At 56.0% G+C, this 12177-nt stretch overlaps 1 protein-coding gene across 2 annotated transcripts; it reads left to right on the top strand.

The window, feature by feature from the left end:
- Positions 1 to 51: 51 nt before the first annotated feature.
- On the top strand, positions 52 to 10556 carry Adam15 (ADAM metallopeptidase domain 15). Of its 2 annotated transcripts, XM_038311677.1 has the most exons (22): positions 52 to 227; positions 1328 to 1434; positions 2022 to 2098; positions 2476 to 2554; positions 2724 to 2800; positions 2885 to 3059; positions 4350 to 4415; positions 4502 to 4570; positions 4646 to 4815; positions 4925 to 5009; positions 5384 to 5532; positions 5625 to 5799; positions 6005 to 6097; positions 6196 to 6500; positions 6585 to 6780; positions 7020 to 7097; positions 7625 to 7697; positions 7916 to 8054; positions 8618 to 8687; positions 9237 to 9311; positions 10002 to 10126; positions 10236 to 10556. In XM_038311677.1, exons 1-22 carry the CDS (start codon positions 149 to 151, stop codon positions 10276 to 10278), a joined length of 2505 nt encoding a protein of 834 aa, XP_038167605.1. In that variant the 5' UTR covers positions 52 to 148; the 3' UTR covers positions 10279 to 10556. The 2 variants fall into 2 exon arrangements, with proteins under 2 accessions (XP_038167605.1, XP_038167606.1); XM_038311678.1 differs by lacking the exon at positions 9237 to 9311.
- The last annotated feature ends 1621 nt before the right edge of the window (positions 10557 to 12177 follow it).

The following is a 12177-nucleotide window of genomic DNA, read 5'->3' as shown; positions in this document are numbered from 1 at the left end:
GGGCGGCAGGGGCGGGGCTTCGGGGGGCCGAAGACGGGGCGGGGCGGGGCCTGGTGGCTGCGCCGCGCCGAGCTGGTGTCCGACCCCGCTGCTCCACCGCGCTTGGCCCCGCACCTGCTGCCTTTGCCCGACCCGGAGCTCCGCGGCTATGCGGCTGGCGCTGCTCTGGGCCCTGGGACTCCTGGGTGCGGGCAGCCCTCGGCCTTCCCCGCCGCTCCCAAATATAGGTGAGTTCCCAGGCGGGAGTGGGTCGAGGAGGTGACTGGGAAGAGGTACAAGGGAACCCGGAGGCACTGGGATGCTGCGGTCAGCCCGAGCTTAACTAGGGTGCAGCCTGTCTGGTTTGCTGACCAAGGCCTAGGGCTGGTGATTCGGCGAGGGAATGGTGAAGGGAGGAGGATGCTGGCGTCCCCTATCCAGAAGTCCTGCGTGATCCCGGCAGACACTTTCAGGTTCCGCATTGAATTGAGGGGCCTGCCCAGCGCCCCTAAGAATCCTGGAAAGTGTCACTTCTCAGGACTGACGTCTTCGTCTCTCTAGGGCCTAGCTGACAGTTCCACTCTGTGCAGTGCCCGGAACAGGCATGGCTGGTGGGCTTTTAGTGAAAAGGATTATTTCCAGTTGTTCATTCCACATCTGGGCGGCCAACATCGCTCACCCTGGTGCGGTGGCCACCAGGAGCCTGGAGGAGCGGGAGGGGCCCCGGAGGAGCACAGGGAGGGAACACCAGCCAGGAAAGAGGCTGGGACACCAACTCCTCCTTGGAACTTTCACTTCCCGCTGCTGTCTTGGGCTGGGGGCCGAGAGGGTAGGCGGGGGTGGAGTGTCCGGAGGGGAGAGGGCCATTGTTGGGGTTGCTGGCGGAGGAAGCGGAGGCTGTTGGGAACGGGTGCGCCTGACTGGGCATCAAGGCTGTTAGGGAGGTCGGAGTGTTTGCACTGCTCACCCAGAGATGGGCGTTCCCAGCATCTCATCCGTGAGGGAAAGGAAGGGCAAGTGGGCACCAGGCCACAAGGCTTCTCCGAGTCCTAAAAAAGCGCATTCCTGATTGGGTGGAGGGTGTGATTGAGAAGGGATGGGAACAGGGAGGGTCCGTGCGAGAACCTGGGATTGGCCAGAGAGGCTGGATAAGCTGAACTTTCTTTAGGGACTTAGGGATGAAATTGGCCAGTTGGGATTTCCAGGATCCTTCCTTAAGTGCCAGCATGCAGTGCAGGAGCCCTAAAGTCACTGCTAGGCCTTGCTGTGTGAGAGTCGATAGGTCTGGGGACACCAGGCACCCCAGCCTCGGGGAGAATTCCCTCAGCAATCTTCTCGGCCCCCGCAGGAGGCACTGAGGAGCAGCAAGCCAAACCAGAGAGGGCCCTGAGTGGATCCTTGGAGAGGCAGGTCGGTCAGGACAGCCCCCCAGTTAGCCTAGCAGAAATGCTTCAGGTGAGTCCTGCCCTGCTGATACGTTCTCACACTTCACAGTGTTAGTAGTTATTATCTTGAGGCCAAAAGTTTGGCTAAACAGCCAGTGAAGAGACCGTATAGCAGGTCGAGCCGGGTCCAGTGGCTTTCCCTCAGCCCCTGGTCTTTCTGCTTTCATGTGTCTGCCTCCGTCCTGTCAGCCCACCCATGTGTGCTGGGACAGTGACACTGAACCTCCTTTCATCGCACGCTGCTTGTTTGCTCAGGGAGAGGTTCAGAAAGGGACAGACAGACAGACAGACAGACAGACAGACACACATTCTGCAGCTGAGTCAGAGGAAGGGCTGGGGCCTGTGCCGGGTCCTTCATGATGCTTCCTCTCTGGGCAGGAAGCCGAGAAGGGGTGGCCCAGATGCCTTCCTTGACCTCCCCACACTAGCCCCTAGAACAATGCCCCAGTCCAGGCAGGGCTTCCTGGTCCCTCCCTTGGGATCCCCCAACCAGTGACCTAATCATTGGTACTCTCCTGAGAGCATGAGCTTTTCAGGTTATAAAGGGTAGGAGTTGTGGGCAGGACTAGGGAGGTGACATGCCTCTGGTGTCCACAGACTGGTCTGCCTGAGGCCCTGAGGGTCACAGTGGAGCTGGACGGTGAGACCCATGTCCTGGAGCTTCTACAGAATAGGTAAGAAGGCAGACATAAATAATCACAAGGAAATAGTTTGCATACATTTATCTGCACCACGCACGAAGTACCTACCCTCCTGGACTCCTTCTCAACAGTCCCACAGGGTAGATAACTCTTATGGAGTGATCCTTATTTAACCCAGGAAGGAGTTAAAGCCCAGAGGATTTAAATGAACTTGCCTGAGTTCATACAGACATATATCTCAAAAAAACATTAGACACAGAAAGGCTGGAGGAGACAGCAGCCCAACCTTTAAAGTCTGTGGCCTCCGAGGAACTGAGGAGTTCGGTGGCATTGCCTGGCCCCTCACATAGCCTTGCCACCTCAGTAGCCTATGAAGTGGCCTCACAGGTCCTGCCTTCTTTTTGTCACAGAGATCTAGTCCCTGGCCGCCCCACTCTGGTGTGGTACCAACCTGATGGCACTCGGGTGGTCAGTGAGGGGCACAATCTGGTGAGTCAGGCCCTCTCATGCTGTTTCTGGCCTTGGCAAAGGAGGGAAGGATGACGGGAGGGTGGGAGCCCTGGAGGAAGTGGGAGGATCCACCGCTAGCAAGCTGGGCTCCAGGATTCTCTGGTCTTCCCTGTGAGCTGGTGCTACTAATGTGGCTTCCCTACTGTAGGCAAACTGTTGCTACCGAGGAGGCGTGCAGGGCCACCCTGGCTCATGGGTCTCCCTCTGCAGCTGCTCCGGGATCAGGTACCGAGGATGGTTCGCTACCAGGGTAGATGATACATGGACAGGGACCCGAAATGCCCTCTGATTCCCTGTCTTTTTCCTTAGGGGGTTGGTGGTCCTGTCCCCAGAGAGAAGCTATACACTGGAGCTGGGACCTGGAGACCTTCAGGGTCCTCTCATTGTTTCTCGGATCCAAGACCTCCTCCTGCCAGGCCACACCTGTGCCCCAAGTTGGCATGCGTTTCTGCCCACTCAGGCTGGACAGCGCCACATTCATAGGGTGAGAGGCATGGAAGCAGCAGGGGCTGGCTCAGCCAGCGCAGTGACAGCCAGCGCAGTGACAGCCAGTGCAGTGACTGACAGCACAGAGACGACAGCCAGTGCAGTGACAATAGCCAGTGCAGTGACAGCCAGTGCAGTGGCAGCCAGTGCAGTGACAACAGCCAATACAGTGGCAGCCAGTGCAGTGACAGCCAGTGCAGTGACTGACAGCCAGAGTGGTGACTGACACCCAGTGCAGTGACGACAGCCAGTGCAGTGACGACAGCCAGCGCAGTGACTGACAGCCAGTGCAGTGACAGCCAGCGCAGTGACGACAGCCAGTGCAGTGACTGACAGCCAGCGCAGTGACTGACAGCCAGTGCAATGACTGTCAGTGCAGTGACAGCAAGTACAGTAACTGACAGCGCAGTGACAAGGCTCCTTCCTCATTGGCTCTTCATGGCAGCCTGAAAAGGCAGATGCTGACAAGAACTCTGTTTTCAAATGAAGAAACAGTGTTAGATAACTCGCCTGAGGCCATTCACTAGTAAACAGTATATGGAGGATTCAGAAGCAGGGTTCATCTCAAATACCTCCCCTATTTCTAGGCCCATGGCAGAGAGCATTCGCTTGAGTAGAAACTTCCAGCTAAAAAGCAATACAAAGACAATTTCCTAATTTACAAAGGTGGAGATTACAGTACAGTGTGAAAATTAAGGTCAATTGTTATATATGTCTAGTGCTTAGGACTGGGCCTGAATAGCAGATTTGGCTGGGTCAGCTACATTCAGTTGCGTTTGTTTGTTTGTTTGTTTGTTTGCTTGCTTGCTTGCTTGAGACAAGGTCCCACTGTGTAGCTCTGGTTGATTGGGAACTCACATTATAGACCAGGCTGGCTTTGAACTCACAGCGATCCACCTGCCTCTGCCTCCCAAGTGCTGGGATTAAAGTGCACCATTACACCCGGCTTTAGTCGGTGTTTTCAAACATTGATAGAAGCTAGGTTTGGTGGTACACAACTACCCAGCAGGTTTTGGGAAGTGGAGGCAGGACAGTGAGTTCACTGCCAGCCTGGGCTATAAAAGACACCGTCGCAAAAAACCAGAAGCAGTGGGTTGGAATGGGAAAAGTGGAGCCCTGTTGCCAGCTCCATCTTTTTCTGGCCCCCATGGGCAGGTCTCTGGCCTCTCACGCTTCCCATGAGGTCTTCATCCTCTGACTACTCAGAGTGGGCATGGACACAGCTTGCCCAGCCTGAGCCCTGGCCCTGAGGGGGGTTTGCCTGACATGCCCCACTTCTTATCCACAGCTTAAGCGGGATGTTGTAACAGAGACCAAGATTGTTGAGCTGGTGATTGTGGCTGATAATTCAGAGGTGAGTGTCCTGATACCATAGTCCTCTCCTGCTCTCCCTGAACCCACCTGTCCACCACATTTCAAGGTGACCTCTCTTGACCCCAGGTCAGAAGGTACCCTGACTTCCAACAGCTGCTGAACCGAACACTAGAAGTGGCCCTGCTGTTAGACACAGTGAGTATGGGTTGGGGAGGAGCTTCAGCTCCCTTGCTGTAGGCCCGGCCTCCTCCTGAGCCTTGGCTATTTCAGTTCTTCCAGCCCTTGAATGTCCGGGTAGCACTTGTGGGCCTGGAGGCCTGGAGCCAGCGGGACTTGATAGAGATGAGCTCCAACCCGGCTGTCCTGCTGGACAACTTCCTCCACTGGCGCCGGACAGACCTGCTGCCTCGACTGCCCCACGACAGTGCCCAGCTGGTGACGTAAGGGCCCCAAGTTCAGCTGCTGGGACCTGGTGCTATCCAGATTGCTTCGATGCCTCCCGCGCTCTGACAACAGCTTTAGACTCTGACCTTTCACCTCTGTCCACAGTGGTACTTCCTTCTCTGGGCCCATGGTGGGCATGGCTATTCAGAACTCCATCTGTTCCCCCGATTTCTCAGGCGGTGTCAATATGGTAAGCTAACCACAGGTCCCTCATCTCCAGTCCCAAAACTGCAGAAAGAGGACAGAGCCCACCATGTGGCCTTTGTCAGGGAACACAGAGTTGTTATTTATGACACCTTCGCATTTCCAGGGGGAACCTGAGGCCCAAAGGCAGAGGCGACAACCAGGGGCTATTCAGTGGGGGAGGGGGACATAGGACAGAGTTGAACTAGCACTTAAGATTTCTGTCACCCAGGCCTGTAATGGCCTACTTTAGAAGCAATTAAGGAGGAAGACAGTATACAGGAAAGCGGGTGAGGAGAGAATGGGAGTCAGAGTCGGCTGTCCATTGTGTTAAGTCCAGGCTGGGGTTAGACCTGGGGCTATCTCCGTCCCCAATGATAGGATCACTCCACAAGCATCTTAGGAGTTGCCTCCTCGATTGCCCATGAGTTGGGCCACAGCCTGGGTCTAGACCATGATTCACCTGGGAGCAGTTGTCCCTGTCCAGGTCCAGCCCCAGCCAAGAGCTGCATCATGGAGGCCTCCACAGAGTGAGTAGCTGGGGGTGGGATGGATTGGGATGCGTGAGGGTGAGGCAAGAGAGGAGAGCTCCCAGCCTCACCCTCCTTGCCACTCTCCCCAGTTTCCTACCAGGTTTAAACTTCAGCAACTGCAGCCGACAGGCCCTGGACAAAGCCCTCCTCGATGGGATGGGCAGCTGCCTCTTTGAACGTCTGCCTAACCTGGCCCCTATGTCCCCTCTGTGTGGAAATATGTTTGTGGACCCCGGCGAGCAGTGTGACTGTGGCTTCCCAGATGTGAGCCCCTGACCCCAAAGCCTTGCCCACTCCTATCTGTGCCCTCGTTCTGATTGTCCAGCCCTTTCTAAGTCTCCTGAGTGGCTTTCTGACTCAGAGACCTTACTGTCTTCTTTGGTCCTCATTTACTGGTGGTGTTGACTCCTGGATTTGCTTTCTGGGAGGCTGGGAGGTCTTGAGCCTCTCTCTGTCCCCTTGCCTGCAGGAATGCACTGACCCTTGCTGTGACCACTTCACCTGCCAGCTGAGGCCAGGAGCACAGTGTGCATCTGATGGACCCTGTTGTCAAGACTGCAAGGTGGGAATAGGCCCGAGACTAGCCACCCACAACTCCCCTGCCAGGTGAGCTCCTGGCTGAATTTGCCCAGCATCTACTTTGTTTACCACCCTCTACAGCTGCAGCCAGCTGACCGGCAGTGCCGCCCTCGCAGAGACGACTGTGATTTGCCTGAGTTCTGCCCAGGAGATAGTTCCCAGTGCCCCCCTGACCTCAGACTGGGGGACGGTGAGCCTTGTGCTAGTGGACAGGCTGTGTGTATGCACGGGCTCTGTGCCTCCTATTCCCAGCAGTGCCAGTCACTTTGGGGACCTGGGGCCCAGCCTGCCACACCACTTTGCCTCCAAACAGCCAATACTCGGGGTGATGCCTTTGGGAGCTGTGGGCGCAGCCCCAATGGCAGCTACGTGCCCTGCACGCCTAGGTAAGTGGAGAAAACAAGCTCCCGAGTTTGTGGGGACCTTGGTGCTGCTTCTGCCAACCCTGCTTGTCTTTCTGCCTACCCTAGAGATGCCATCTGCGGACAGCTACAGTGCCAGTGGGGAAGGAGCCAGCCTCTGCGGGGCTTGGTCCAAGATCTGCTCTCAGAGGTCCTGGAAGCCAACGGGGTGCAGCTGAACTGCAGCTGGGCGCACCTGGACCTGGGCAATGATGTGGCTCAGCCCCTCCTGGCTCTACCTGGCACTGTCTGTGGCCCTGGCCTGGTGAGTGGTCTGGGTGGTTGAGACCAGGTGGGAAGGGACATCTGAAATAGAGCAAGCTGTGTGCCCAGGCTTTGCCCCACCAGCTGGAACAGGCACGGGCTTCAGAGAGGTCAGACTTGCTTCAACTCCGGCGGTCTTGTTTCCCATTCTGTCTCACATCTGGAATAGTCTCACAGTCTTGCAGGCCCAGCAGAGCCTGCGGGCCCTTGCAGAGCTCTGCTCTTCTCTCTGTGGAGCAGGTGTGCATCGACCATCGGTGCCAGTCCGTGGATCTCCTGGGAGCACAGGAATGTCGCAGCAAATGCCATGGTCACGGGGTGAGCTGGTGTGGAGGAGACAAAAGGGGAAGGGAGCCTGCTGAGGGAAAAAGGGCTAAGGAAGCAGACATCCCAGTCTTTGCCACTTCCTGGGGGCATACCATTAACCTTCCTGGAGTGTTTCCTCATTGCAGTGGACGTAACAATGGCACCCATGTCCTGGAGGGCATGAAATGGGTAGGAAAGCTGCTAACTAGTGACCACACACTAAAGGTCTTTTCCCCTGGCAGGCAAAGACTTCCGCTCTCCAGGACTGTCTACCCACTACCCACAGCATTCCTGTCAGTCTGAGAAGCCTGAGCTCTCGGGAAGCTAGATAGGACTGCTGGTGCTGGCGCATGCCTTTAGTCCCAGCTCTTGGGAGGCAGAGGCAGGCAGATCTCTAAATTTGAGGCTAGCCTGGTCTACAGAATGAGTTCTAGGACAGCCAGGGATACATAGAGAAATCCTGTCTTGAGATGGAAAGTGAGAAATGGGGCAATGGTCCCATCTCCCAGATGCTGTCATTGCTTGCTTTGAACCTCTAGGTCTGTGACAGCAGCAGGAACTGCCACTGTGAGGAGGGCTGGGCACCTCCTGACTGCCTGGCTCCGCTCAAAGGTAGCTGGAGATGGGCCCCAGGCGGGGAGGGTGAAATGGCTCCACCAGTTACCTTTCTCTTTAGTCCTCTTCCTGACCCCTTCACTTCCAGCTCCTTGACTCCTGGCCCTCCCGGAAGCCACCTCTGTCTCCGAGTACTTCATCTACTGCCTGTCCCTGCTCCTCTCTAGGTAGAGAACTCTTAGCCACACTCAGCCTGTGTCAACCTCTTTCCATAGCCACTAGCTCCCTGACCACGGGCCTGCTCCTCAGCCTCCTGTTGTTGTTGGTTCTGGTCCTTCTTGGTGCCAGCTACTGGCACCGTGCCCGCCTGCATCAGCGACTCTGCCAGCTCAAGGGATCCGGCTGCCAATATAGGTATGAACATCCTTTTCCTGCTGTTATTTCCTTCGTTTAAGGACAGTTCCGAAGCCCCTGCTTCTAATGGCCCAAGCCATGCAGTCCTTACCCCTACTTCTAAATCCCAAACTCCCAGTCCCTGGATTTCCTGACCACCACTCCTATACAGGTACCTACCATTTCCACATGTGTCCCTTAGACCTCTGGGTACTAGGGCCACCTCATTGCAGACCCCAAAGTAGGGGAAAGGTGGCCTTCTTCAGGCTGTTTAACCACAGCCCTGGCCTAAACCACACACAGCTGCCCTCCAAGGGCTAAAGGGTTAACTTCTCCCTGACCAGCAGGTGGGAGGCCAGTCCCATTCTCTCTTTGGTTTTCTTTTTTTTAATATTTATTATTTATTTATTATGTCTGCTTGCATGCCTGCAGGCCAGAAGAGGGTTCCAGACCTCATTACAGATGGTTGTGAGCCACCATGTGGTTGCTGGGAATTGAACTCAGGACCTTTGGAAGAGCAATCAATGCTCTTAACCACTGAGCCATCTCTCCAGTCCCCTCTCTTTGGTTTTCTTTATACTTAGGGCAGCCCAACCAAATCCTCCCGAAAGGCCAGGACCTCCACAGAGGGCACAACAGATGCCAGGCACTAAGGTAAGCCCTGAATGGCAGAGCAAAGAGTCTACATTACTTGGTACCTACTTTGGGCCTAGAGGTGGCACTAAAGGTTCAAGACTCACAAAAGCTTTGGAGTGCTCAGTCAGTCCGAGGAGCAGGCAGAGAAACGAGTGCAGCAAGAGCGGCCAGGCCAGTCACCCCCAGGAGGCTCTGCTGAGCTCTTTCAGCTGGCCAAATTGGTAGCTTTGAGAGGTGGTTCTGCCCATACCCATCGGTGGCCAGTGCCATGGGATAAAGGGGTGGTGTGCAAAAGGACCTTCAGTGTGCTGAGATCTGACAAGGCCCAGGACATCATGGGTAAAGGGTGCCAAGTGCCGAGGGCCAGAGCTGAGCCCTCTCGTGGCAGGAGGGTGTGCATGAAGTCAGCCTGCATGTCCCCGTCATTACATGTCACCCCCTGCATGTAGCTGAGTAACTTCCCACTGCCTCTGGGCTCTGCTGTCCTCGTCTCAACACTAACCCCTTTCTGCTCACATCTGTCTGTCTCCTGCCCACTCTGCCTGTCTGCTCCACCTGTCATCTCAGCAAGCTAGTGCAATCATCTTTCCGGTGCCTCCCTCCAGGCCGCTGCCACCTAACCCTGTGCCCAAGAAACTCCAGGTAAATCTGGGCTGGGCCTTGCCCTGGCTCAGGACACATGGGAGGCGAGGTGCCCAATCCCAGTTCTCATCCCTGCTTCCCCTCAGTGGTGTTCTTCATTAGGAGACCAGGGTGCCCCCTCATCCTTCAAAGTCCCAGAAGCAGCCGAGGGTGAGCATCCTGACATGGTCTCTACTACCACCTGGTGGTCAATAATGGGACTACAGCCATCTAGGGACTATGATTGATCCACACCTTCCTTCCCCGAGGCTCCTGTCTATTGGCAAGCACCCAAGGCCCCCCCCCCCACGCATGCTCCCTTGTTCCATTGAGCCCCTGGCTGACTTTGCATGTTGACCCTGGGGAGCCTCTGCATGCTCACCCCCTGGGACTGTGCTTTCAAAGCCACCACTCCTCTCTTTGTTCAGGCTGAGCTGGCTGACCGACCCAATCCCCCCACTCGCCCCCTGCCCGCCGACCCTGTGGTGAGGCACCCAAAGGTAACAGTGAGTGGAAAGCAGAGAGCATTGCCTCTCCTGCCTAGAGCCATGGTGGCAATGGCAAGATGGCTCCCTCTATGCCTGAGGACATGTACCCCAATAGCACCTTTGGTAGTGACAGGTTTGTTTGGAGACGAAGGTGCCCACTAGCACTGCTCCTAGAACCCTCCATTGAGGGTGGAAATCATGACGAACTGGTCTTCTCTCTCAGTCTCAGGGGCCCACTAAACCCCCACCCCCAAGGAAGCCATTGCCCGCCAACCCACAGGGGCGGCACCCATCAGGTGACCCGCGGGGCCCAGGGGACGGAAGCATGCAGTTGGTGGTGCCCTCCAGGTGGGTGAGGAGCGTGCTGCGGGAGACCGGCGTCTTACTGCCAGTGAGGCGGCATCTGAGCAAGAGTTCTGATTTTTACAAATGTTTTCCTTGGCTTTCTAAACTCCAGGCCAGCTCCACCACCCCCCGCACTACCCTCACTCTACCTCTGACCTCTCTTGAGGTTTGGCTGCCTCCCACCCAGATTTAAGACTTAAAGTGAAATCTCTGCCGGACCGTCCCCCTCCAAATGCCTAGAGGAGCCGGAGCCGAGAGGACGCAGCGTCCAGCCCTAAGGAACCACCCATCATCCGGCGCTGTTAACCTTGGGACCCACCAAAATAGCTGCACCTGGCTATTGGGGAGGGGCCGGAGCTGGAAAAGGCGGCGGAGGGACGCGCACACAGTTTGTCTCTGCTCCTTTGTAATAAATGTGAGATCTTGGAATGTGGCTCCTGGAAGCTGGGTAGTGGCTGCTGTGTTTCCAGGTCTGACCACTAGGAGACGCCGCTGGGTCAGACCAGGGCCTGTTGGGGAGGATGACATCCCAGAAAGGGTGAACTAGAATTGTCACTGGGGATGCCTGTAGCTTGTTTCTTCCCAGTCTGGGGTGGATGGCCTCTAGTTTCCAAGTTCTCCCTGCCGGTGCTATTCAGCCCCCACCGCAGCTATAGACAAATGACCTAAGTCGTCAGACCTGCATCCCCACCCTCCGACCTGGGCTGGGAAAATGAATCTAACTGGTGTTCTCAGAGCCCTGAGCCTGGGCGGAGCAGGGCAGCAGCTGCTTGAATTCCAAGGCTTCACACCTGCCTCCTCCACCTCCCTACCCCCACCCGAAGGTTCTAGAACAAAGGTGCTTTATGTTTTGTACAGATTGCTTCTACCTCATCTCTGGGTCCTCAGGTCTGAGGCCTCCTGGAAGAGGGAAGGTGTGTAGGGGTAAGAGGTGGGCTCTGCCCCAAAGTGGTCACCCAGTGTGACACCTAAGGCTCTATAGCGGTGGGCATGTCCCCAGAGGTACTTCCTGCTTTCCCCGTGCACCGTCCTCTGGATGCGCAGAGAAAACAGCAATTCATGGAAGGTACTTCTCCAGTCTCCAAAAGATTTGGGCTCTCAGGTGCTGGCTCGAGTGCCGGGAGGGAACTATCTTGTGTAGTTGGAGCTGACCGGAATTCTGGATTCTTCGGGACATCCTCCCACTGCAGAGACTGTGGATGTCACTGCATATGCAGTCCAGCGCTGGCCTCCTAGCTTTCTACCTTGAACTAATGCAAACACAAAAGACAAGATCTGGACAAAACAAAACCCACCCCTCTTAGGCGGGTAGGTGCGTGAGTGCGTGGCTATAATTCCAGCACTGGGGAGGATGGGGCAGGAGGATAGCCAGTTGGAGGCCAGCCCCGGTTACAATATAAGTTAAAGGTTTGCCAGGCTTTAGGGTTAGGACCCTGTTTCAAACAAAACAAAGCACAATATGGAACTGCAAAGAGGCCACAGCCTCGGTAAAGTGCTTCCGTGAGTTCGGATCCCCAGCACGCAGGTAAAAAGCCCCAGGTGAAATGGTTTGCTTCCGTTCCCAACCGCGTGTGGGAGGGGCGGGGTGGAGCAAGAAAACAGGAGGATTCTCCCCCCCCCCACCCCTACCCCCCCCCCCAGCACCAAGCTTACAGGACTGCAAGCCTAGCCAATCAGTGAGCTCCGGGATTCAGCGAGAGACCCTGTCGCAAAAAATAAGGTGGAGAGGGATAGAAGTGAGACCTCCGCCCCATGACAACTCGTACGAGCACGTACACATACATACAAACCAAACCAAAAACTTCAAAACAAAACTCCTTAGTAGAATAGGTCCCCTCTGCCACCCTCTCTCAGCGCAGCAAGATACAAAAGGAAGCTTTGGCTAACCTGTCGCGCATAGGAACGCACAAAGGGTTAACACGAGTAGGCACTGGGTGGAGAGGCGGAGACGAGTTTTCATTGGTGGAAAGTTATCCAGGGATGTGGTCTAAGAGTCTCCACACCCCACCTCCTTTCCGTACACCCCCCCCCACCCCCCCCCCCGACTTTTGTAC

Source organism: Arvicola amphibius, chromosome 14 (assembly GCF_903992535.2).
Source record: "Arvicola amphibius chromosome 14, mArvAmp1.2, whole genome shotgun sequence".
Lineage (NCBI taxonomy): Eukaryota > Metazoa > Chordata > Mammalia > Rodentia > Cricetidae > Arvicola > Arvicola amphibius.
Note: the sequence above shows the minus strand (reverse complement) of the source record. Positions and strands in the feature narration are given on the sequence as shown.